Source organism: Stegostoma tigrinum, chromosome 2 (assembly GCF_030684315.1).
Source record: "Stegostoma tigrinum isolate sSteTig4 chromosome 2, sSteTig4.hap1, whole genome shotgun sequence".
Classification (NCBI taxonomy): domain Eukaryota; kingdom Metazoa; phylum Chordata; class Chondrichthyes; order Orectolobiformes; family Stegostomatidae; genus Stegostoma; species Stegostoma tigrinum.
Window position 1 is genome coordinate 162,428,077 of NC_081355.1, and position 27,642 is coordinate 162,455,718.

Genomic DNA, 27,642 nt, shown 5'->3' on the forward strand with positions numbered 1-27,642 from the left:
AGCATCCACATCTTTCCTATAATAGGGCGACCAGAACTGGACGCAGTGTTCCAAGAGCGGTCTAACCAAAGTTTTATAGAGCTGCAACAAGATCTCACGACTCTTAAACTCAATCCCCCTGCTAGTGAAAGCCAAAACACCATATGCTTTCTGAACAACCCTGTCCACTTGGGTGGCCATTTTAAGGGATCTATGTATCTGCACACCAAGATCCCTCTGTTCCTCCACACTGCCAAGAATCCTATCCTTAATCCTGTACTCAGCTTTCAAATTCGACCTTCCAAAATGCATCACCTCGCATTTATCCAGGTTGAACTCCATCTGCCACCTCTCAGCCCATCTCTGCATCCTGTCAATGTCCCGCTGCAGCCTACAACAGCCCTCTATACTGTCAACGACACCTCCAACCTTTGTGTCGTCTGCAAACTTGCTGACCCATCCTTCAATCCCCTCATCCAAGTCATTAATAAAAATTACAAACAGTAGAGGCCCAAGGACAGAGCCCTGTGGAACCCCACTCACCACTGACTTCCAGGAAGAATATTTTCCTTCTACTACCACTCGCTGTCTTCTGTTGGCCAGCCAATTCTGTATCCAGACAGCTAAGTTCCCCTGTATCCCATTCCACCTGACCTTCTGAATGGGCCTACCATGGGGAACCTTATCAAATGCCTTACTGAAGTCCACATACACCACATCCATAGCTCGACCCTCATCAACATTTCTAGTCACATCCTCAAAAAACTCGATAAGGTTTGTGAGGCATGACCGACCCCTCACAAAGCTGTGTTGACTGTATTTGATCAAGCCATACTCTTCCAGAAGGTCATAAATCCTATCCCTCAGAATCCTTTCTAACACCTTGCAGACGACAGACGTGAGACTTACTGTCTGTAATTGCCAGGGATTTCCCTATTTCCTTTCTTGAAGAGAGGAATTACATTTGCCTCTCTCCAGTCCTTAGGTACGACTCCAGTGGAGAGCAAGGATGCGAAGATCTTCGCAAGTGGCGAAGCAATTGCATTTCTCGCTTCCCAAAGCAGCTGAGGACAAATCTGGTCCGAGCCTGGCGACTTGTCAATCTTAATGTTTGACAAAATTTTCAGCACATCAGCTTCCTCTATCTCTATCCATTCCAGCATGCACACCTGCTCTTCAAAGGTTTCATTCACTACAAAGTTCGTTTCTTTCGTGAAGACAGAAGCAAAAAACTCATTTAGGGCTTCCCTTACCTCCTCAGACTCCACACACAAGTTCCCTATGCTATCCCTGATCGGCCCTACTCTTTCTTTGACCATTCTCTTATTCCTCACATAAGTGTAAAATGCCTTTGTGCTCTCCCTAATCCGTTCTGCCAAGCCTTTCTCGTGCCCCCTCCTGGCTCTCCTCAGACCATTTGTGAGCTCCTTCCTTGCCTGCCTGTAATCCTCTCTAGCTGAACTTGACCCTAGCTTCCTCCACCTTATGTAAGCTACCTTCTTCCTTTTCACAAGAAGCTCCACCGCTCTCGTCATCCAAGGTTCCTTCATCTTACCCCTTCTTGCCTGTCTCAGAGGGACATATTTACTCATCACTCGCAACAACTGTTCCTTAAACAGTCTTCACATGTCTATAGTTCCCTTACCATGGAACAATTGCTCCCAGTCCATGCTTCCTAACTCATGTCTATTCGCATCATAGTTTCCTCGTCCCCAATTAAATATCCTCCCATTTTGCCTCATCCTCTCCTTCTCCATAGCTATGTAGAATGTGAGGCAGTTATGGTCACTATCACCAAAATGCTCTCCCACCACAAGATCTGATACCTGCCCCGGCTCGTTTCCGAGCACCAAGTCTAGAATGGCCTCTCCCCTCGTCGGCCTGTCAACATACTGCGTTAGGAAACCCTCCTGAACACACCTTACAAAAACAGCTCCATTCAAATCTTCTGCTCGAAGGAGGTTCCAATCAATATTGGGAAAGTTAAGGTCACCCATTACAACAACCCTACTACGTCCACACTTTTCCAAAATCTGTCGACCTATGCTTTCTTCAATCTCCCTGCTGCTATTGGGGGGCCTGTAGTAAACCCCTAACGAGGTGACTGCTCCCTTGTTGTGCCTAATTTCCACCCACACTGACTCGGTAGGCAGATCTTCCTCGACAATGGAAGCTTCTGTAGCTGTGATACCCTCTCTGATTAGTAGTGCTACACTCCCTCCTCTTTTTCCCCCCTCCCTATTCTTTTTAAATGTTCTAAACCCTGGAACATCCAGCAACCATTCCTGCCCATGAGAAACCCATGTCTCTGTTATGGCCACGACATCATAGCACCAGGTACTGATCCATGTCAGTGGGGGGTTTTTGGGGTTGGTACTGGTAGTTCTTACTGTCGCAGCCTCGTTGGGTTGATATTGTTTGTCTCTTTGATGTTGAATGTTTGGAGATTGTAATGTTTTGTATTTACTACAGGCTCATCAAAGTATTGATGATCTTTACGAAGATTTACGAGATGGACATAACCTGATTTCGCTGCTTGAAGTTCTCTCAGGGGAATCTCTGGTAAGTCCTAATAAATTCGCAGTTTTGAAAAACGAGGCCCAGCTTTTGCATTTTCCCAACCCAGGCAGATGATCCAACTAACAGACTGATGTCAATCCTACAAGCCGCTGCACTAACCCTTCCAAATGAAAGACTTACTCACCCAACCCAGACATTATCTGCTGCTCGATGTCAGTTTTGTTCCCTCAGTGTGGGATCACCCTGTGCAGGCATTCAGAGGCCCCTCAGTGTGGGATCACCCTGTGCAGTCACTTAAAGGGCCCTCAGTGTGGGATCACACTGTGCAGTCATTCAGAGGGCCCTCAGAGTGGGATCACCCTGTGCAGTCACTCAGAGGGCCCTCAGAGTGGGATCACCCTGTGCAATCACCTGGAGGCCCCTCAGTGTAGGATCATACTGTGCAATCACTCAGAGGGCCGTCAGTGTGGGATCGCCCTGTGCAACCACTCAGAGGCCCCTCACTGTGGGATCATACTGTGCAGCCATTCAGAGGGCCCTCTGTGAGATCATACCGTACAGTCACTGTATCTCCATACTGTGTTGCCCCAGTCTGATCTAGAGATAGTAGGACCGGCCGATGCTGGAGAATCTGAGATAACACAGTGTGAAGCTGGAAGAACACAGCAGGCCAAGCAGCATCAGAGGAGCAGGAAAGTTGATGTTTGGGCCTAGTCCTTTTCTGAAGAAGGGTCTAGGCCTGAAATGTCAGCCTTCCTGCTCCTCTGATGTTGCTTGGCCTGCTTTGTTCATCCAGCTCTACACCTTGTTATCCCAATCTGATCTAGTCCCATTTGCCAGCATGTGGCTCATATACCTCTAAACCCTTCCTATTCATGTACCCATCCAGATGCCTGTTAAATGCTGTAACTGTACCAGCCTCCACCACTTCCTCTGGCAGCTCATTCCATACACACACCACCCTCTGTGTGGTAAAGCTTCCCCTTAGGTCCCTTTTAAATCTTTCCTTTCTCACCTTAAACCTATGCCCCCCTAGTTTTGCACACCCCTACACCAGGGAAAAAGACCTTGGCTATTCACCCTATCCATGCCCCTCATGATCTTATAAACCTCTGTAAGGTCCCCCTCAGCCTCCGACCTCCAGGGAAAATAGTCCCAGTCTAGTCAGCCCCTCCCTGTAGCTCAAACCCGCCAGCCCTGGCAACATCCTTGAAAATCTTTTCTGCATCCTCTCCAGTTTGACAACATCCTTCCTACAGCAGGGAGACCAGAATTGAACACAGTATTGCAAAAGTGGCCTCATCAATGTCCTGTACAACCACAACATGGCCTCCTAACTTGTATACTCAGAGCACTGACCAATAAAGTTAGACATGTCAAATGCCTCCTTCACTTCCCTGTCAACCTGCGATTCCACTTAAAAGGAACTATGAACCTGTACACCTAGGTCTTTTTGTTCAGCAGCACATCCCAGGGCCCTAACTTTAAGTATATCTTTCCTGCCCTGATTTGCCTTTCCAAAATGCAGCACCTCACATTTATCTCAATTAAACTCCATCTTACACTCCTCGGCCCAGTCTGCCAGCCAGGTGCTGTCACAGTCCATTGTAATATCTTGTATTAAGCATTGTTCGTGAGGGGAACTGAGTGGAAGAATCAGGAGTTTAAACTTCAGTTATACAGGGTCCTGGGGGGAACCACATCTCCTCGTCACTGTTCATAAGTCAGGGTTCACCCACGACCACTTCCAACGTGAAGGACAAGGGCAGCAGGTACATGGGAACACCACCCCCTGCGCAAGAGCCCCTCCAAGCTACTCACCATGCTGACTTGGAAATGTATCGCCGTTCCTTCACTGTCACTGAGTCAAAATCCTGGAATTCCCTCCCTCAGGGTTTTGTGGGTCAAGCCACAGCACATAGACTGCAGCAGTTCAAGAAGGCAGCTCACCCCCACCTTCTCAAGGGGCAACTAGGGACGGGCAATAAATTCTGGTCCCAACCAGTGATGCCCACGTTCCACAAATAAATAAAAATGACTTATCATTTCCACCTTATCTCATTCTGCATCATTTGCAAGTTTGAAATTTAACTCTCAGTTCAGGATTTGGGACCGAGATAATCATTTTGGTTTCGGGGTTGGGATTGAGATTTATGACGATTTTGGGATTTTAGCAGTGGATTTTTTGGAAGGTTTTTTTATATCAGTCCCCTAATGGGTCTCACTGATCGGTCAAAAATAAACTAAAAGAACCGCAGAACCTGGGAATCAGAAATAAAAACATAAATTGCTGTAAATCTCTGTTCTAAAGAAAGGTCATCGGACCTGAAACGTGAACTCTGATTTCTCTGCACAGGTGCTACCAGACCTGCTGAGCTTCTCCAGCAGCTTCTGTTTTTGGTTCTCATTGATAGGCCCCTGTCCCCAGTAACTTTGTCAGAAACAGCCCACTGGAGATTCATGTTGACAGAGTTGATTGGTTCCTCCTTACTCAGTTGATTGCTTTGTGATTCCTGCAGTAAATATTGAAGAGATGACCTCGTGGATAATCTGGATCCTGCTGGAGATATCACCAGCCTCCTTTGAGCTGGAGCTAGAATTTGAGTTGGGATCTGTTTCATATCTTTCTCGGGGTTGTTTTTGTTGGTGTTTTGTTCCTACTTTGTATTTGATCCTTTGTTGTTTGCTAAAATGTACCGTTACCTCTGACCTTTACCCTTTGTCCTCTGGCCTATACCCCCGACCCTGCACTGTGGGCTAGCTGAGGCAGCAGCATGTGATGAGGTATTTGCGACTGGTGAGTGTGCCTGCCTGTGATCTCTGACAGCATGATGGAAACGCGATTATTCATCTCCCATCTCCCAGCCCTGCAGCAACACTCTCCCTGGCTGTTCCTGAACCTCTGGATTACTCATGTTAAACTGCGATGACACATTCAGTGTCCACTACTGCAGAGTCACAGCTGAAGCTGGCAGTAAATGCAGTTTGAGGTGTGGTTCCGCAGTTGGGATCTTGCCTTGCTGGTTGGGAATAGCTGATGGTGTTTCTGGAGACGCTGTGCTGGTGTCTTGTATCAATGGCGACACATTTGCTAACTTCATGCGTGTTTGTGGTGATGTGAGATGTGTGAGTGCTGCATGCTGTTACCAGTCTCGATTACAAACTGAAGGTGAAATCAGCAGCTCTGTCTGACCGTGTGAGTAGTGTCATTGTGTGTAACTATGAGCCTGATTGCCCACCAGCTCATGACAGAACCTCAGTCCATCAGTTTCCATGTGTCAAACACTGTGCAATTCCACCCTGAAGCATGACCTACTGCAGAGAGAGGGATCTCCACCTTGGGTTCTTGCTGTGTCTGTAACAGGTGGAAGGGACAGGGATAGAGGAAGCTGGAGATGGAATAGGGAGACTGAGGACATTGAGAACTGAGAGTGAGAGCTGAGATTCAGGAGTGAGAGCAGGAGGTGACAACCAAGAGTGAGGGCAGTGAGAGTATTGATAGTGAGGGCAGTGAGAACTGGGAGAGAGAGTGAGGACAGTGAGAATGAGGACAGTGAGAGCTGAGAGTGAGGGCAGTGAGAGCTGAGAGTGAGATCAGTGAGAGTGAGACTGATGGGAGTGAGAGTGACGGCAGCGAGAGTGAGGGCAGTGAGAGCTGATAGTGAGGGCAGTGAGAGTGAGACTGACGGCAGTGAGACTGACGGCAGCGAGAGTGAGTGCAGTGAGAGCTGAAATTTGTATCTTGCTGTTGGAGAGTGGTTTATCTTCCAGATACATTTCTGGTCTAAGCCTGTCAGAGCTCCCGTTGGCCCCTTGCGTGAGAGGAAAGAACAGATTCTAAAGAGGGGATCTGTGAATAAGCGTTAGTCTGTTTCCGTATGGAAACAAAGAGAATAAAGACAGGGTGAGGGATATATCATAAAGACAGGGTGTCTTAGCGTCTAATACCCTCTGTGCAATTTTTGACAGCAAATATTGCTCACAGCTGTGTTTATTGCAAAATATTTAATGTTGTTCAGTTTATAGGGTGTGTGTAGACGTTATTGTTCACTCTGACTCATAGACTCTGCAACCAAACATGAGAAGCTAGGAGATGATCCACGAACAGCTCTTCATTAAATTCAATCACTCACTGGGCAAACCCATTAACTCCCACTCTCCACTGTCCCATTGGACCCAAACCCCTTCCCATTAACTCCCACTCTCCACTGTCCCATTGGACCCAAACCCCTTCCCATTAACTCCCACTCTCCACTGTCCCATTGGACCCAAACCCCTTCCCATTAACTCCCACTCTCCACTGTCCCATTGGACCCAAACCCCTTCCCATTAACTCCCACTCTCCACTGTCCCAATGGACCCAAACCCCTTTGCATTAACTCCCACTTTCCACTGTCCCATTGGACCCAAACCCCTTCCCATTAACTCCCACTCTCCACTGTCCCATTGGACCCAAACCCCTTCCCATTAACTCCCACTCTCCACTGTCCCATTGGACCCAAACCCCTTCCCATTAACTCCCACTCTCCACTGCCCCAATGGACCCAAACCCCTTCCCTTCCCGAATTCCTGACCTTGCTGTGGGATTATTTGATAAATTGTTGTTGAGGAATGTCAGTATTCTTTCCTCAACTATCATTTAATTCTGCACTGACCACATACACTGCACCAAATTGAATTTAGATTAACTAGTGAGGAAACGAAAGTTAGCTTGGGAGTGAGAGTGGTTGTGAAACTGGCACTGATTGTAGTAAAAACTTGCTGTTTGGCAGGAAACTGCCATCTTTACTTTGTCTGGCCTACATGTGACAGCAGTGTGGTCAAGTTTCCCTCTGAAATGACCAGCAAAGACACTCAGCAAAGGGCACTTAGGGGTGGACAAGAACGCCAGCCACCCCCACCCCCTCCCATGAAGGAATAAAGAAAGGAATGGTTCCCTCAGGCTGAGGGTAATATGAGAGGTCATTGATTGTCGGAGTTGGGTTTTCAATGCTGAGTTTGTGAAGCTCGTTATGTAAAAGATGGAGTATAAACTATTTATAAAAACCGTGCAGCTGTTAATGTCTCTGTGGATTCAGTGACATTCATCACTCCATTTTGGAGCCTTTGATGACTCACTGTCTTTGTCTCTAACCAGTCAGACATTTTATAGCACTGCCTTTTATAGTGGTGTGTGTGTGTGTGTGTGTGTGTGTGTGTGTGTGTGTGTGTGTGTGTGTGTGTGTGTGTGTGTGTGTGTGTGTGTGTGTGTGTGTGTAGAGAGACAATACCATGAGGGGCCCCCTTGGATATGCTGATCCCCTACCGATCTGCACACACTTCCCCAATCCCGTAAACTCAGTGGGTGTGACACTCCATATGACAGACACGTGAGCTCATGGACATTTCAATGCAATTTCACAATCAGAGTGGCATTTACTCTGCACTCCCTGATCACATTCACTTCCACCTTCGTCATCACACTCACACCACCATGATCACACTCACTTACCCCTGCCATGATCACACTGTCATACCCCTGTTCACACTCACACCCCGTCAATCACACTCACTTCCCCCAACCACTTCACACCCTCTGTGATCACACTCTCACACCCCTGTCCACAGTCACACCCCCTCAATCACACTCACTTCCCCCAACCACTTCACACCCCCTGTGATCACACTCACACACCCCCGTGATCACACTCACACCCCCCCCGTGATCACACCCACACTCCCCTGTGATCACACCCACACCCCGTCAATTACACTCACTTCCCCCAATCCTATACAATTGTATAGGACTTTGGTTCGGCCACATTTGGAGTACTGTGTGCAGTTCTGGTCGTCACATTACCAAAAGGATGTGGATGCTTTGGAGAGGGTGCAGAGGAGGTTCACCAGGATGTTGCCTGGTATGGAGGGTGCTAGCTATGAAGAGAGGTTGAATAGATTAGGATTATTTTCATTAGAAAGACAGAGATTGAGGGGGAACCTGATTGAGGTCTACACATCATGAGGGGTGCAGACTCGTTGGATAGCAAGAAGCTTTTTCCCAGAGTAGGGGACTCAATTACTCGGGGTCATGAGTTCAAAGTGAGAGGAGGAAAGTTTAAGGGAGATATGCGTGGAAAGTTCTTTACGCAGACGGTGGTGGGTGCCTGGAACGCGTTGCCAGTGGAGGTGGTAGTCGCAGACACGTTAGTGTCTTTTAAGATATATCTGGACAGGTACATGGATGGGCAGGGAGCAAATGGACACAGATGCTTGGAAAATAGGCGACAGGTTTAGGTCGAGGATCTGGATCAGCACAGGCTTGGAGGGCCAAAGGGCCCATTTCTGTGCTGTAATTTTTTTTTGTTCATGTTCTTTGTAATCACACTCACTCCCCCTGTGATCACACTCACTCCCCCTGTGATCACACTCACTCACCCCTGTGATCACACTCACTCACCCCTGTGATCACCACACCACTGTGATCACACTCATTCTTTTCTGAAACACCTCACCCCCTCCCTTACCGCATATGGACAGCATACCCAGTGGTCAGTGTTAGTGGACAGTGTACCCAGTGGTCTGGCTGGCTGACAGGAAGCAAAGAGTAGTGATAGACGGGTCGCTTTTGGAATGGCAGGCAGTGACCAGTGGGGTACCACAAGATTCGGTGCTGGGACCGCAGCTGTTTACGATATATGTTAATGATATAGATGAAGGCATTAAAAGTAATATTAGCAAATTTGCTGATGACACAAAGCTGGGTGGCAGTGTGAAATGTGAGGAGGATGTTATGAGAATACAGGGTGACTTGGACAGGCTAGGTGAGTGGACGGATGCAAGGCAGATGCAGTTTAATGTGGATAAATGTGTGGTTATACACTTTGGTGGCAAGAACAGGAAGGCAGATTACTATCTCAATGGAGTCAAGTTAGGTAAAGGGGAAGCACAACGAGATCTAGGTGTTCTTGTACATCAGTCAATGAAAGCAAGCACGCAGGTACAGCAGGCAGTGAAGAAAGCTAATAGCATGCTGGCCTTCACAACAAGAGGAATTGAGTGTAGGAGCAAAGAGGTCCTTCTGCAGCTGTACAGGGCCCTGGTGAGACCGCACCTGGAGTATTGTGTGCAGTTTTGGTCTCCCAATTTGAGGAAGAACGTTCTTGCTGTTGAGGGATTGCAGCGTAGGTTCATGAGGTCAATTCCCAGAATGGCAGGACTATCATATGTTGAAAGATTGGAGCGACTGGGCTTGTGTACACTTGAGTTTAGAAGGATGAGAGGGGATCTGATTGAGACGTATAAGATTATTAAGGGATTGGACACTGTGGAGGCAGGAAGCATGTTTCCGCTGATGGGTGAGTCCAGAATCAGAGGACACAGTTTAAAAATAAGGGGTAGGCCATTTAGAACAGAGTTGAGGAAAAACTTCTTCACCCAGAGAGTGGTGGATATATGGAATGCTCTGCCCCAGAAGGCAGTGGAGGCCAACTCTCTGGATACTTTCAAGAAAGAGATAGACAGAGCACTTAAAGATAGTGGAATCAAGGGTTATAGGGATAAGGCAGGAACAGGATACTGATTGTGGATGATCAGCCATGATCATAATGAATGGTGGTGCTGGCTCGAAGGGCCGAATGGCCCACTCCAGCACCTATTGTCTATTGTCTGCTGGTCAATGTGGGTGGACAGTGTACCCAGTGGACAGTGTGGGTGGACAGTGTACCCAGTGGACAGTGTGTGTGGACAGTGTACCCAGTGGACAATGTGAGTTTAGCTGAATGTAAAGGCTGCAGCCCTCATTGTGGGAATGACTGACTGATATTCTTCTTCCTGTCAGCCCCGTGAGAAAGGCCGGATGCGATTTCATAAGCTGCAGAACGTGGGCATTGCCCTGGATTACCTGAAGCATCGACAGGTAAGAACTTGGGACCTGAATCAAGAAAATGCTGAGTGTGGGAGGTGTGAAGGGCATGGGAGTGTGAAGTAGCAGTGATTTGGTGAGGGAAGGCCAGTGGACAGTGGCTCTGTGGGGATTAACAGCAGTCAGAGTGAGTGATCAAAGGATGAAGGGTCAAGTACCAGCCGGCCCAGGCTGATGAGGCCACAGCCCTGTTCCACTGGGGTGGTGGGGGGGTATAGCCCTGATCCACTGGGGATCATGACCCTGTCCCACTGGGGGGCAGAGCCCTATCCCATTGGGGGTCACGTCCCTATCCCACTGGGGAGGGGTTATGCCCTGTCCCACTGGGCGGTATAGCCCTGTCCCATTGGGGAGAGGTTATGCCCTGTCCCACTGGGGGGGGGGGGGAAGGGGGTGGTGGGAGGTATAGCCCTGTCACACTGCGGGTGGGGAGTTATGCCCTGCCCCACATGGCGAGGAGTTATGCCCTGTCCCATTGGGGAGAGGTTATGCCCTGTCCCATTGGGGAGGGTATAGCCCTGTCCCACTGGGGGGGAGGGTATAGCCCTGTTCCACTGGGGAGGGGTTATGCCCTGTTCCACTGGGGAGGGGTTATGCCCTGTCCCACTGGGGAGGGGTTATGCCCTGTCCCACTGGGGGGGTTACGCCCTGTCCCACTGCGGGGGAGGGGGTATAGCCCTGTCCCACTGCGGGGGACGGGTATAGTCCTGTCCCACTGGGGGAGGGGTTATGCCGTGTCCCACTGGGGAAGGGTTAGTCCCTGTCCCACTGGGGGAGAGGTTATGCCCTGTCCCACTGCGGGGGAGGGGTATAGTCCTGTCCCACTGGGGAGGTGTTATGCCCTGTCCCACTGGGGGAGGGGTTATGCCGTGTCCCACTGGGGAAGGGTTAGTCCCTGTCCCACTGGGGAGGGGTTATGCCCTGTCCCACTGGGGAGGGGTATAGCCCTGTCCCACATGGCAGTGGCCCAGGGGTGGGGTGCGTTGGGGTGGGGTGGGGTGAGGTGAGGTGGGGTGGAGTGAGTTAGTTCCCAGCCGTATGTTTGATAGCCATTTCTGTATCCCAGGTTCGGCTTGTCAATATCCGGAATGATGACATTGCAGACGGAAATCCGAAGCTGACGCTGGGTCTGATATGGACCATCATCCTTCACTTCCAGGTCAGTCTGTGACCCTGGGTTTATCAGCTGTGAGTTTAATCCAGACACATTGACTGGGGTGTGGTTACTGTACACACACTGAGTGTGAAACCCTACCCACACCTGCAGGAAAATCTTGTGCCCACAACATTAACCAGCTCAAATTGAACAATCAGAGATAATGGGAACTGCAGATGCTGGAGAATTCCAAGATAATAAAATGTGAGGCTGGATGAACACAGCAGGCCAAGCAGCATCTCAGGAGCACAAAAGCTGACGTTTCGGGCCTAGACCCTTCATCAGAGAGGGGGATGGGGGGAGGGAACTGGAATAAATAGGGAGGGGGAGGCGGACTGAAGATGAAGAGAAAAGAAGATAGGTGGAGAGGGTGTAGGTGGGGAGGTAGGGAGGGGATAGGTCAGTCCAGGGAAGACGGACAGGTCAAGGAGGTGGGATGAGGTTAGTAGGTAGCTGGGGGTGCGGCTTGGGGTGGGAGGAAGGGATGGGTGAGAGGAAGAACCGGTTAGGGAGGCAGAGACAGGTTGGACTGGTTTTGGGATGCAGTGGGTGGGGGGGAAGAGCTGGGCTGGTTGTGTGGTGCAGTGGGGGGAGGGGATGAACTGGGCTGGTTTGGGGATGCAGTGGGGGAAGGGGAGATTTTGAAACTGGTGAAGTCCACATTGATACCATATGGCTGCAGGGTTCCCAGGCGGAATATGAGTTGCTGTTCCTGCAACCGCCTCAACCTCTCCACCCCTCTCACCCACTCCAACCTCTCCCCCGCAGAACGGGCAGCCCTCCGCTCCCTCCGCTCCAACCCCAACCTCACCATCAAACCCGCAGACAAGGGTGGCGCAGTGGTAGTATGGCGTACTGACCTCTACATCGCCGAGGCCAGACGCCAACTTTCCGACACCACCTCCTACCGCCTCCTCGATCATGACCCCACACCCGAGCACCAAACCATCATCTCCAACACCATTCATGACCTCATCACCTCAGGGGACCTCCCACCCACAGCCTCCAACCTCATTGTTCCCCAACCCCGCACGGCCCGTTTCTATCTCCTTCCCAAAATCCACAAACCTGCCTGCCCCGGTCGACCCATCGTCTCAGCCTGCTCCTGCCCCACCGAACTCATCTCCACCTATCTGGACTCCATTTTCTCCCCTTTGGTCCAGGAACTCCCCACCTATGTCCGTGACACCACCCACGCCCTCCACCTCCTCCAGGACTTCCAATTCCCTGGCCCCCAACACCTCATATTCACCATGGACGTCCAGTCCCTGTACACCTGCATTCCGCATGGAGATGGCCTCAAGGCCCTCCGCTTCTTCCTGTCCCGCAGGCCCGACCAGGCCCCCTCCACCGACACTCTCATCCGCCTAGCGGAACTCGTTCTCACACTCAACAACTTCTCTTTTGACTCCTCCCACTTCCTACAGACTAAGGGGGTGGCCATGGGCACCCGCATGGGCCCCAGCTATGCCTGCCTCTTTGTAGGTTACGTGGAACAGTCCATCTTCCGCACCTACACAGGCCCCAAACCCCACCTCTTCCTCCGGTACATTGATGACTGTATCGGCGCCGCCTCTTGCTCCCCAGAGGAGCTCGAACAGTTCATCCACTTCACCAACACCTTCCACCCCAACCTTCAGTTCACCTGGGCCATCTCCAGCACATCCCTCACCTTCCTGGACCTCTCAGTCTCCATCTCAGGCAACCAGCTTGTAACTGATGTCCATTTCAAGCCCACCGACTCCCACAGCTACCTAGAATACACCTCCTCCCACCCACCCTCCTGCAAAAATTCCATCCCCTATTCCCAATTCCTCCGCCTCCGCCGCATCTGCTCCCACGACAAGACATTGCACTCCCGCACATCCCAGATGTCCAAGTTCTTTAAGGACCGCAACTTTCCCCCCACGGTGATTGAGAACGCCCTTGACCGCGTCTCCCGCATCTCCCGCGACACATCCCTCACACCCCGCCCCCGCCACAACCGCCCCAAGAGGATCCCCCTCGTTCTCACACACCACCCTACCAACCTCCGGATACAACGCATTATCCTCCGACACTTCCGCCATTTACAATCCGACCCCACCACCCAAGACATTTTTCCATCCCCTCCCCTGTCTGCTTTCCGGAGAGACCACTCTCTCCGTGACTCCCTTGTTCGCTCCACACTGCCCTCCAACCCCACCATACCCGGCACCTACCCCTGCAACCGCAGGAAATGCTACACTTGTCCCCACACCTCCTCCCTCACCCCCATCCCAGGCCCCAAGATGACATTCCACATTAAGCAGAGGTTCACCTGCACATCTGCCAATGTGGTATACTGCATCCACTGTACCCGGTGCGGCTTCCTCTACATTGGGGAAACCAAGCGGAGGCTTGGGGACCGCTTTGCAGAACACCTCCGCTCAGTTCGTAACAAACAACTGCACCTCCCAGTCGCAAACCATTTCCACTCCCCCTCCCATTCTCTTGATGACATGTCCATCATGGGCCTCCTGCACTGCCACAATGATGCCACCCGAAGGTTGCAGGAACAGCAACTCATATTCCGCCTGGGAACCCTGCAGCCATATGGTATCAATGTGGACTTCACCAGTTTCAAAATCTCCCCCTCCCCCACTGCATCCCCAAACCAGCCCAGTTCATCCCCTCCCCCCACTGCACCACACAACCAGCCCAGCTCTTCCCCCCCACCCACTGCATCCCAAAACCAGTCCAACCTGTCTCTGCCTCCCTAACCGGTTCTTCCTCGCACCCATCCCTTCCTCCCACCCCAAGCCGCACCCCCAGCTACCTACTAACCTCATCCCACCTCCTTGACCTGTCCGTCTTCCCTGGACTGACCTATCCCCTCCCTACCTCCCCACCTACACCCTCTCCACCTATCTTCTTTACTCTCCATCTTCGGTCCGCCTCCCCCTCTCTCCCTATTTATTCCAGTTCCCTCCCCCCATCCCCCTCTCTGATGAAGGGTCTAGGCCCGAAACGTCAGCTTTTGTGCTCCTGAGATGCTGCTTGGCCTGCTGTGTTCATCCAGCCTCACATTTTATTATCTTCAAATTGAACAATCGTTGGATTAGCTTTCAGACCAGCACCACCTCAACTAGAAAATGTGAGGAAGTGACAGTTTACAGTATGGAATGTGCCTGTTCGCCCTCCTCATTCCTGTGATAGTCCTTTGTAGGAACAGTCCGCCTTGAGCCAATGGCCTCCTATTTCCCCAGAGATGGGCAAACATTTTCCCATCAAGATACTGATTTAATTTCCTGTTAAAAATCTCAATTGAATATACCCTGATCACACCTGAACTACTGACTGGGCGAGAGAGTTTCTCTTTGCTCACCATTTCCTTTTCTTACTAATTAACTTAATCCTGTGCCGGCTGCTTCCTGATCTTTCTACCAGTGGGTAGTTCCCTCCTCACTACTTTGTGCAGAAACCACATATTTGGAGTTTTGGTGTTTATCCTCACAGCTTTTTGAAATAGGATCATATTTGCAATTCTTCAGTCCCCTGGCACTGCCTTGTACAGGGGTGCGATGTAAATGCTGGTCTAATCAGCAGCACTGGGGAGGGCACACAAGCACATAGATAGAATGGCTAAGGAAGATTTTAGCCAGGAGCTGGAGGGGACCAGGCCTTACCTTTGGTGCTTGTGATGTTGTACATTTTGGAGTACAATTGCTGGATATCCTGCAGTGAGTCTGTGTGAGGATTTCTTCATCTGTTCACTCTTACTGTATCTTGTTGATCTCATGGATTGTCACTATGTTGGGAGCTATACCCCCAGGAGTTCTGCGACTGCTGATCTGCTCAAGAAATATAACAGAGTCACAGAATCAGAGAGTTATTGCAGAATAGAAGGAGACTGTTTGGCACACTGTGCCAGATCTGGTTCTATCCCCGAATACCAATCTCTCACCCCCACACCCTTCCCCCACACCCCTGCGCACCATTTCTATCCACATAACATTCCAATGTCCCTCTTCAATGCCTCAATGGGTCCTGCCTCCCCAACATTTCCAGGCAGTGCATCCCATTCCCTTACTACTTGCTAAGTGACTCCTGTTTGCAGTTTCCATGTGGAGGTGCTATCGCTATGTTACATTGTTAATGCACCATGAAAGGGATTGCTGCTGATCTACCATTGAGTTCCATCAATCCTGGCCCATGTACTTTACAATCCACACTGGAGGGGCTTTACACAAAATCCGGTGTCACTTGTAATTTAGAGTGTGTGCTTGCAGCTTTCTTTAGTCTAATGCTGTTTTTATAGCAGCACAGGAACAGGAGTGAGCCTGTCCCACCATTCAATGAGATCATGCTTGATCCATGATCTAACTCCATATACCTACCTGCCTTTGGCCCATATCCCTTTATACCTGTGCTTAACATACTTAAAAAAAACTTTACAATTAAGAGCTGATTCAGCACTCATTGCCATTTTGTGGAAGAGTTCCAAACCACTGCCACCCTCTGTGTGTCGATGTGCTTCCTATCATCGCTCCTGAACGGTCTGACCATACCCACCCCCGCCCATTCTAGAATCCCCAAACAGAGAAAATAGTTCATCTTAATCGACTCTGTCTTTTCCTGTTAATTGTTCATTGGATGAGGATGTCGCTGACTAGGCCAGCATTTATTGCCCATCCGTCATTGCTCAGAGGGTTGTTAATAGACCACATTGCTGTGGGTCTGGAGTTGCATGTGGGCCAGACAAGACGACAGATTTTCTTCCCGAAAGAACATTAGTGAACTAGAGAGGTAACAAGGTGTAGAGCTTGAAAGAAAGCTGGCGTTTCGGGTCTGGACGCTTCTTCAGAAAATTCAGAGGAAGGGTCTAGACCTGAAACGTCAGCCTTCCCTGCTCCTCTGATGCTGCTTGGCCTGTTGTGTTCATCTACACCTTGTTATCTCAGGTTCTCCAGAATCTGTAGTTCCTACTGTCACTGAAACTATTAACAAAGAGAATTACAGCACAGGAAAAGGCCCTTCGGCTCTCCAAGCCGACGCCAATCCAGATCCTCTATCTAAACCTGTTGCCTATTTTCCAAGAGATAGCGGGAACTGCAGATGGTGGAGAATTCGAGAGAACAAAGTATGGAACTGGATGAACACAGCAGGCTAAGCAGCGTCTTAGGAGCACAAAAGATGCTGCTTGGCCTGCTATGTTCATCCAGCTCCACACATTGTTATCTCACCTATTTTCCAAGGATTTGTATCCCTCTGCTCCCTGCCCATTCGTGTGTCTGACTAGATACATCTTAAATGATGCTATCGTACCCGCCTCTCGGTGTTCCAGTCACGCACCACCCTCTGCGTAAAGAATTTTCCACACGTCTCCCTTCAACTTGTCCCCCTCACCTATTAGTGAACTAAATGCACTTTTATAATAATTGACAACAATTACATGGTGAACTGTTATGCACCCCCACCATCCCCCAACCCCAGATTTTTATTGAATTAAAGTTTCATCATCTGCCATGATGGGACATGAACTGCTGTCCTTAGGACATTATCCAGGTAACATTACCACTATACCTCTACCTCATTGGTTAACTTCTTCAACAGCTTCTGTTTATACAGCTCTGTCTCATTCTGTGCTGCTGTTGCTATGCTTGTCTGTGTTTGACTGTTCACTGATGTAGCCCCTGGCTGTGTCTATGGAGCTAGATTTCCTGCTCAGGCAGGTCCAGTGTACCTTACACAGAACCTGGAATGCAGGGCAGCCTCACACACTGCTGACAGTTTGCTAGCTTGCTTTTTGTGTGTGTCCTGGCCACAGTCCTGTACTGTTTACTGCAGCTAGCGTTTACAGGTCCTTTTGTAGCACTGCAGTGTTTTGGGTTTTCTGCCACCTGTCAGCAGTGAATCAATGCTGTACCCCTTTTCTCTCGAACATTTTGAGGGGTGTTAAGACAACCACCAACTCTGTTATTAACTCCAATTCAGCCTCTTTAAAACTGTATCCAATGTCCTAGGAGTAGCATCTATTCAATGATTGAATGATTAGTCTGGCTTTTGCCTGTGGGACATCAATTCTAAGCAAAGAATTCTAACAAATTCTTAAAAGCAGCTGGCAGTCCGTATCTTTTGGGAACTCTTCAGATTAGCATGAGGTATTAACACAGTGCTTCCCTTTGTCTTCACAGTTTGTTCAAACGGATTTGTAACTATTTGACCTAATAAAGTTTGAGCTTAGGGAGGATTTCAGTGGCTTTCCAGTTCATGCTGGGGGGTGTGGTATCTTTTGTTCTGTACTTTCAGCACTGCCCTTAGTGTTCCCTTTCTATTTTATGGCTTGGAACTAGATTCAGAGCCCATTCAATGGGCTCCCTACATTCCTCAATACACCTTAGCCTTTACCTTCTGTTGGTTTAATGTAGATATGCTTTCTCTTAGTTCAGCAAGTTGCTGACTCCAAATAGCTGTTCAAATATGGCCTAGACGTGACTCCAGACCCACAGCAATGTCTTTGAGTTTTAGCTGCCCTTTGAAAGAAGCTGAGGTCACAAAAATTAGCAACAGAATTCGACCACTTGGCCCTGAAGCCTGTTCCAGCATTCAGTAAAGTCCCGGCTGATTGTGTTCTCAGATCCATTGTTCCTGCCTGCACCCTCTGTACCTTCCCAAATCTGTCTTGAACCTCTGTAAAAAAAAGTATTCCTTTACATTTCCACCTTCATGGGAAGAGCCTGTATTTTTACACAATGTTTCTGGCTTTACATTCTCCCGTACAGAACAGCCTGTCAAGTCCTCTCACTATTTATGTTTTAAAAAGTTCACTCTCAATCTTCTCAGGAATTCAGTGAGAATGGGGACAACCAGCCTGACTGGGTCGAAGAGAATCCTTTCATCCCAGGAATCAGTCATATGGACCTTCCCTCAACTGGGTTCAATGTGGTGATATCAGGGAGATCAAAACTACGCGAGTGCTCTCGATGTGGGGGGGGTGGGGGGGGTGGGGGGGAGCCAGCCTGTTGTGATTAAAGCAGCTCACCACCACCTTGTCAAGGGGCTGTTAGGGATAAGCAGTAAATGCTTATTGAGAGACACCAACATCCTGTCCAAGAGTGAAAGCTTAGCTTTCTCTTGTATACTGTTCAAGTCTGAGTTTGATGCAAGTTTGACCAATGAGAGTGTCGAGGCATGGGATGAGCAGGGGACGGTGCGGTGCTGAGATGACAGATAGATCAGTTTCATTGAAGAGCTGTTTGACCTGCTGCAGAGTTCCATGTTTGTACATTAGTGAGAGCCACTTCGCAGGTAAATGTTGGCCGGCTGATGTTGATCATCCAACCAATCACAGGCACAAGATAACAAAGTGTGGGGCTGGATGAGCACAGCAGGCCAAACAGCATCTCAGGAGCACAAAAGCTGACGTTTCGGGCCTAGACCCTTCATCAGAGCTTGAAGGGTCTACGCCCGAAATGTCAGTTTTTGAGCTCCTGAGATGCTGCTTGGCCTGCTGTTTTCATCCAGCTCCACACTTTGTTATCTTGGATTCTCCAGCATCTGCAGTTCCCATTATCTCTGATACAGCCACAGGCACATGTTGTTTATGCGAATCATGGATTAACAAAGAGCAGAATTACTTTTTAAAGCGTAATACTACAGATGGATACTGGAAATGTGAAATCTGATCATGGAATGAGAAATGCAGGACAGTTCATATTGCAGCGTCATATAGAGAGTTAACGTTTCAGGTCAATTCCGAGCTGATGAAAGGTCACAGACGTGAAAACTCTGTTTCTGTGCCCCCGTTGATGCTGCCTGCCCTGCTGAGTATTTCCAGTGTTCTCTGTTTCAGTGTGGGGTAAAACAAATACTTGGTGCATCCCAATGTGGTCTGAAATACGGCTTGAGGAGAGGGGAAAGGCAGCGCCTTCTCTTTCTTTCTCTGATCTGCTCTCTCTATTGCTGCCCTATGTGTTTAAAACTCAGTGTGAGTTAAATATGTGGCTAAACACTGTCAGCTGGAGGCTCAGACCTGACTGAGAACAAACTCAGCAGTTCAAAAATAAAACAAAATTAGAAACAGCAGAAACCTGGGACACAGAGGATATTAGATACATGAAAGCTCCTGTTGTCTGGTTTGGAAACTTGCTGTCCTCAATGCCAAGCAGTGAATATTGTAAGGACAGGGCTCTGTGTTGTTTCCACAAGCCCAAAGGCACAGTTTTGAAGTTGCAGTGTTGGAGCAGAATCGTCAGCCTCGTCCTCCTCAGCCTCACTCGACAGGACAAAGGCAGCTTTGTTTCTTTAACATTTGTACAAAACACTTAAATCAGCACAGGGGGAAGCCATTTACAGAAACCCAGAACTGTATAGCACAGCGGGTGGCCATTCCACCCACTGAGTCTGTACTGACTTTTCTGTACAGCAGCCCAGTCAATTCTATTCTTCAATTCCTTCCTCCTATCCCTGCAAGATTCCTGCTCCAAATGTTGATTGCTCACATTCTGCAGGTTACAACTGGCTCTATGTCTAGGTCCCTATCAGGGAGTGCATTCCAAATGCACACCCCTCGCTGCAAAAAACATTTGCCGTGTCTTACATCTTTTGCCAATATTCTAGTCACTGACCTTCCTGCCAGTGAAACAGTTTCTGTTCATTTACTGAAATGCTTGATTAAATCTCCCTCTCAGCTTTATTCTTGCCAACAAGAACAGTCCCACCTTCTTCAATCGATCCTCCTGACTGACGTTTCTCATTCCTGGAACCATTCCTGCTTTCTGCCCTCTCTCCAACACATTCACATCTTTCCTATAATGGGGCTCCCACAACTGTGCACTATATTCCAGCTGAGGGTCTAACAAGTATCTTGTACTAGTTTAACATCACCTCCTGGCTTTTGTACTCTATGCCCCTATAATAAAGCCGAGGGCACTGTCTGTTTATTAACTGCTCTGTCCCCCTGTCCCGTCACCTTCAGTGATCCGTGACATATACCCCCAGCTCCCCCGGCCCCTGCGCCCCCTTTGGAATTATACCCTCGATTTTATATTGTCTCTCAAACCAAAGTGCATCACCTCACACTTCTCTGCATTGAACCTCACCCATCCGACTGGTCAATGTCATAGAGTCATAGAGATGTACAGCATAGAAACAGACCCTTCAGTCCAACATGTGCATGCTGACCACATATCATTTCAGTGCTCCACACTGTCTTGTTTCGTGTTTAATATCAATCGAAGTATCAGTCGCTTGGCTTTCTGCTCCTGACAAACCTTGTCGCACACACTTTTCATCTCATCCTATTCCTTCCATTGTTCAAATCAAGCCCTGTCTCTCCCACCTCCCTCTTTCCCTCTCTGTTGCAATCTCTCTCACATATACACTCTCTGTCCTCCTCTCTTTCTCACTGTCTCCCTTCCTCTGCCTTTCTGTAACCTGTTTTTCTCTCTTTCGCTCTTTGTATCCCTCTGTCCATCTCTATCTTCTCTTTCCGCCCTCCCTCTTCCTGCCACTATCTCACTTTTGGGTCCTCTCTCCCCAAGTCTGTTTTTGTCTCTCCCCCTCTCTCTGTTGCCTCCTCACTCTTCCTCTCTGCCCCGCGCTTCTCTCTCTCTGCCCTCCCACTCATCCCCCTCCCCTCACTTCTCTTTGTCTTTGTCTGTCTCTCCATCTCCTCCCTCCCCCTCGCCTCACTTCTCTCTGTCACTTTGTCTCCCCGCATCTGCCTTCCTCCTCTGCCCTCCCCTGTCTCCCCTCCCTTCTCTCTGCCTCTCTCCTGTTCTCTAACATAGGCTGTTACCAGTGTGTTTCTGTTGGTTCCCTACCCCTTTCCCAGATGTTGGAATGTCTGGTTGGACCCATGCCCACTCTGTGCTGCGTTGTTTGGCCGGTGCTGTGATATTGTTCATGTTTTGCTACTGTATGCGCCATTTCAGGGGCTGCTTATTCTGGCCCTAATAAAGCACTGGGATTAGTCAGAACATAGTCCAGCTTGGAGCAACTCAACAATGACAGCCTTGTGTAGGCCCAGTGTAGGAGCTGTCTGTACACTTGTAGTAAGAACAGCTTAGAGGAGAAACAGGCTGGCCGAGAATCACACAAACCCCCCAGGACAGGGGATCCATTATAAACCCCCCAGCACAGGGGATCCCATTATACGCTCCCCTGCACAGGAGATCCCATTAAACACCCCCCAGCACAGCGAACCCCATTATACGCCCCCCAGCACAGGGAATCCCATTGTACACCTCCCCTCAGGACAGGGGATCCCATTATAAACCTCTAAGCACAGGGGATCCCATTATACGTTCCCCAGCGCAGGGGATCCCATTAAACACCCCTCCCCCCCCCAGCAGGGAATCCCATTATATGCCCCCCCCCACCCCAAGACAGGGGATCCCATTATAAACCTCCCAGCACAGGGGATCCCATTATACGCTCCCCCCAGGACAGGGAATCCCATTATAAACCGCCCCCAGGACAGGGGATTCCATTGTACACTGCCCCCCCCCACCCCGCACAGGGGATCCTATTATATATCCACCAGGACAGGGGCTCCCATTATACACCCCCCAGCACAGGGGATTCCATTATAAACGCCCAGCACAGGGGATCCCATTATACACCCCCTAGCACAGAGGCAAGCTGTTATGAACTCCCACCCCCGCAGCCACCATCTGTCTCTTCCTGTCTCCTTAGGTCTCTATTTCTCTCTATATATCTCTGTCTACCTCTGCCTCTCTTTCTGTCACTTCTGCTGTCTCCCTTTTACATTCTGTCTCTCTTTCTGTCTCTGTTTCTGCCTGCCTGTCTGTCCCTCTGTCTCTGTCTATCTATCTGTTTCTGTCTCTCTCAGTCTTTCTCTCTCTTTTTCTCTTTGTCTCTTTGTCTCTTTCTGGCTGCTGCCCTATCTCTGTCTCTCTCTCTCCATCTCTGTCTTTCTCTCTCCCTCCCTATCTTTACAATCATAGAATCAATTTCCTGTCCAACCCCTCACTGTTACCCCAGGTGCTCCCAAAGACCCTGGGCCCTCCTATTGTTTGTCCCTTGGTCACACCATCTGAGGGATGGGGCTAGTTTCCATGTAGTCCCTGTGACACCCAGGTCCTCCCCCCAGCCTCCTGCACCCCTCAATGCATTTCTCAGACTGTGCCTTTCAGAATGAGCAGAGATTCCTTCCATTTCATCTTGGGAAGTTGGAAGCTCCTGTTTTCAGTCCCCAGCAGCTTTTGGTTTTGAGAGTTGGTTTGAAAATTCTCATTTCTTTTTGCATTCCCTCTAACTTTGTGTTTCCCTATCTCTGTGATCCACCTCCAGCCTTAGTCCTTCTCAAATGCTGAGCTCTTGATTTGACCCTTGCATGGCTGGTCATTGTGCATGAGGCTACACAGGCCTGGGCCCAGGATCTGGAAAGTTCTCCCTCAACCCTCAGCACATTGTTCCTTCACTTTCCTCCTTTGACGAGGTTCCTTTCAATGTAGTAAACTCTGCTGTTTAGGTGAACTTGCCTCAGCACAATAATCCTTTGGAATCTGGCCTCACAGTGCTCCTGCCCATGACCTTTCTGTGGCCGTACACATGACTCCAGGATGGAGTGTTGCCTCCTGGTTGCCAGGATCGGGACTGTCTCACAGCAGCTACAGGACAGTCTGAAGGAAAGATCCAGTCACCAGTGTCCAGTAGTCAATCAGAGCCCAGAGATCTCGGGAAAATGGTAGCAAGTAGGTCCCTGAAAGAAGTAATCTCTACGTTACTTCCATGTAGATACATAGAGGAGCAGGAGGGTAAGAAAGGATTGTGAGGCTGGAAAGGTGGTGTAGGACGGAGGTCTTTAGATTCTTGACCACTTTAGTCTGGATCTGGGTAAGATTGGATGCAGATGGGTTGTATCTGATCAGAGGAGAGACAAATCCCCCACCGTCAACATCCTGTGGGTTACCATTGACCAGAAATTCATTAACACAGCGGCTACAAGAGCAGGCCAGAAGCTGGGAATACTGTGTCGAGTACCTCACCTCCTGACCCCCCAAAGCCTGTCCCACCATCTACAAGGCACAAGGCAGGAGTGTGATGGAATACTCCCCACTTGCCTGGATGGGTGCAGCCCCAACAACGCTCAAGCAGCTTGACACCATCCAGGACAAAGCAGCCGCTTGATTGGGACCACGTCCACAAGCATCCCACTCCCTCCACCACCGACGGTCAGTAGCAGCAGTGTGTACTATTTACGAAATTGGGGTGGCACGGTGGCTCAGTGTTTAGCATTGCAGCCTCACAGCACCAGGGACCTGGGTTCGATTCCATCCTCAGCCAACTGTCTGTGTGGAGTTTACACATTCTCCCTGTCTCTGTGTGGGTTTCCTCCGGGTGCTCTGGTTTCCTCCCACAGTCCAAAGATGTGCGTTTTAGGTGGATTGGCTGTGCTAAGTTGCCCATAGTGTTCAGGGGTGTGTAGATTAGGTGGGTTATAGGGGAACGGATCTGCGTGGGATGTTCTGACGGTCAGTGCGGACTTGTTGGGCCGAAGGGCCTGTTTCCACACTGTAGGGATTCTATGAATTAAAAAAAAATGCACTGAAGGAATTCACCAAATCAGACAGTACCTTCCAAACTCATGACCACTTCCGTCCAGAAGGACAAGGGCAGCAGATACATGGGAACACCTCCTCCTGCAAGTTCCCCTCCAAACCACTCACCATCCTGACTGGGAAATGTATCGCTGTTCCTTCACTGTCTCAGGTCACAATCCTGGAATTCCCTCACTCAGGGCATTGTAGGTCAGCACACGGTGTTTTAGTCTCTCAGGGAAGCATAGGAGTGGGTGGAATCCCGAGGCCAGACCTGGTGATATTGAATGGCTGTATTACAATCAGTATATACTACCCATTGAGTGGTATTAACACTGCACTGCCCATAAGTGTCTGAAAAGGCAGCCACTGACAAGAAGTGAGTTCGTTTCACAACGATGAGGGGTTGAATGGCCTCCTACATTGTAAATATTCTCTAATTGGAGCTGATTTCAGGTTAGTTATTGGTTAGTTTCAGCTGTTGTCATTGAGAATGAACAAATGGTTTTTCTTTCCAGATCTCAGATATCCAGGTCACTGGCCAGTCTGAAGATATGACAGCTAAAGAGAAGCTGCTGCTGTGGTCCCAGAGGATGGTGGAGGGATACCCGGACCTGCGCTGTGAGAACTTCACCAGCAGCTGGAGGGACGGCAAACTCTTCAATGCAGTCATCCACCGGCACAGGTACACAGGCAGACTCAGGGGCCGCACAGCCCTTACACACTCACACACACTCACTCACTTGCGCGTGCACACACATTGACACACACAGACACATACACACACATTGACTGACACACACACACATACATTGACACACACACTCACTCACTCGCGCGCGCACACACATACGCATTGACTGACACACACACTCACACGCACAAACACACACACACACAGACACACACACACATTGACTGACACACACACACACACACACACACACACACACACACACACATTGACAACACTCACTCACTCGCGCGCGCGCACACACACACATTGACTGACACACACACTCACACGCACAAACACACACAGACACTCACACACACATTGACTGACACACACACACACACACACATTGACAACACTCACTCACTCGCGCGCGCGCACACACACATTGACTGACACACACTCACACATTGACTGACACACACACACATTGACACATTGACACATACACTCACTCACTCGCGCGCGCACACACACACACAGTGACTGACACACACACTCACACACAAACACACAGACACACACACACATTGACTGACACACACACACACACACACTCACTCACTCGCGCGCACACACACATTGACTGACACACACTCACTCACTCGCATGTGTGCACACACACACATTGACACCCACACACCGACACACATTGACTGACACACACACACATTGACACACACACACACCCTCACTCGCGCACGCGCACACACACACATTGACACACACACACACAGACACACACACACACACATTGACTCACACACACTCACTCGCTCGCGCGTGCACATACACACATTGGCACACAAACACATTGACTGACACAAACATACACACACACACACACACACATTGACACACACACACACACACACACACACACACACATTGACACACACACACACACACTGACACACACACACACACACACAGACACATTGGCGCGCACACACACACTCACACTCACACACACATTGACTGACACACACACACATTGACTGACACACACACACATTGACTGGCACACACACTCACACACACAAACAGACACACACACACATTGACTGACACACACACTCACACACACACATTGACACACACACACACACATTGACTGACAGACACACTCACACACTTACTCACTCGCGCATGCACACACACACATTGACACACAGACACACACACACATTGACTGACACACACAGACACTCACTCACTCACTCGCGCGCGCACACACACATTGACACACACACACAGACACCCACACACACACACACCCCTACTCGCTCATTCACTCACAGACACACACACACACACACACACACATTGACTGGCACACACACTCCCTTTCACACACCTACTCACTCACTCGCAGACAGACACACAAACTCTCACACACACTCTCACACAATCTCTCACAGTCCCTCTCACACTCCCTCTCACTCACACATACACTCAGCCTCACTCACACTCACACACACACACACACACTCTCTCATACACACTCTCGCACACGCACTCTCACACACACGCTCTCACACACTCACTCTCACACACACACACTCACTCTCACACTCTCTCAATCTCACACTCTCTCACACACACACTCTCTCTCTCTCACACACACACACACACACACACACACACACATATATATACTCTCTCACAGACACAAACACACTCTCTCTCTCACACTCTCTCTCACACACTCACTCACTCTCTCTCACTCACTCTCTCACTCACTCTCTCACTCACTCTCTCACACACTCTCTCACTCACTCTCTCACTCACTCTCTCACACACTCTCTCACATACTCTCTCACACACTCTCTCACACACTCTCTCACACTCGCTCTCACACTCGCTCTCACTCACACATACACTCAGTCTCACTCACACACACACTCTCATACACACTCACACGCTCTCTCACACACACGCTCTCTCACACACACTCACATACACACACTCTCACATGCACACACACTCTCTCACACTCACTCACACACTCTTTCACACTCACACAATCTCACACACTCTCACACACACACTCTCTCACACACACACATACACACACACACACACACTCTCTCACACAGACACATACACACTCTCTCTCTCTCTCACACTCTCTCACACTCTCTCACACACCCTCACACACTCTCACTCACTCTCACTCTCTCTCACTCTCTCTCACTCTCTCTCTCTCACAAACACACACACACAAACACACATACACACACACACTCACACTCACACTCTCACACACACACACTCTCACACATACACATACACTCTCTCTCACACACTCTCTCACACACTCACTCACACACTCTCTCACACACTCTCTCACACACTGTCTCACACACTCACTCACACAACATAGAACATTACAGCGTGTACAGGCCCTTCGGCCCTCGATGTTGTGCCGACCTGTCATACCGATCTCAAGCCCATCTAACCTACCCTATTCCATGTACGTCCATATGCTTATCTAATGATGACTTAAATGTACCTAAAGTTGGCAAATCTACTACCGTTGCAGGCAAAGCATTCCATTCCCTTACTACTCTCTGAGTAAAGAAACTACCTCTGACATCCGTCCTATATCTTTCACCCCTCAATTTAAAGCTATGCCCCTTGTGCTCCCCGTCACCATCCGAGGAAAAAGGCTCTCCCTATCCACCCTATCTAACCCTCTGATTATTTTATATGTTTCAATTAAGTCACCTCTCAACCTTCTCCTCTCTAACGAAAACAGCCTCAAGTCCCTCAGCCTTTCCTCGTAAGACCTTCCCTCCATACCAGGCAACATCCAAGTAAA

At 49.4% G+C, this 27,642-nt stretch overlaps 1 protein-coding gene across 19 annotated transcripts in view; it reads left to right on the forward strand.

Annotated features, from left to right (window-relative positions):
• Nucleotides 1-27,642, forward strand: part of LOC125463118 (plectin-like) — a 392,251-nt gene that overhangs the window by 251,142 nt on the left and 113,467 nt on the right. For all 19 annotated transcript variants that reach the window (XM_059640946.1, XM_059640955.1, XM_059640962.1 and 16 more), the window contains 4 exons: nucleotides 2,452-2,541; nucleotides 10,316-10,393; nucleotides 11,466-11,558; nucleotides 24,601-24,767. In XM_059640946.1, coding sequence (XP_059496929.1) covers nucleotides 2,452-2,541; nucleotides 10,316-10,393; nucleotides 11,466-11,558; nucleotides 24,601-24,767 — 428 coding nt within the window. The remainder of the gene's footprint in view (nucleotides 1-2,451; nucleotides 2,542-10,315; nucleotides 10,394-11,465; nucleotides 11,559-24,600; nucleotides 24,768-27,642) is intronic.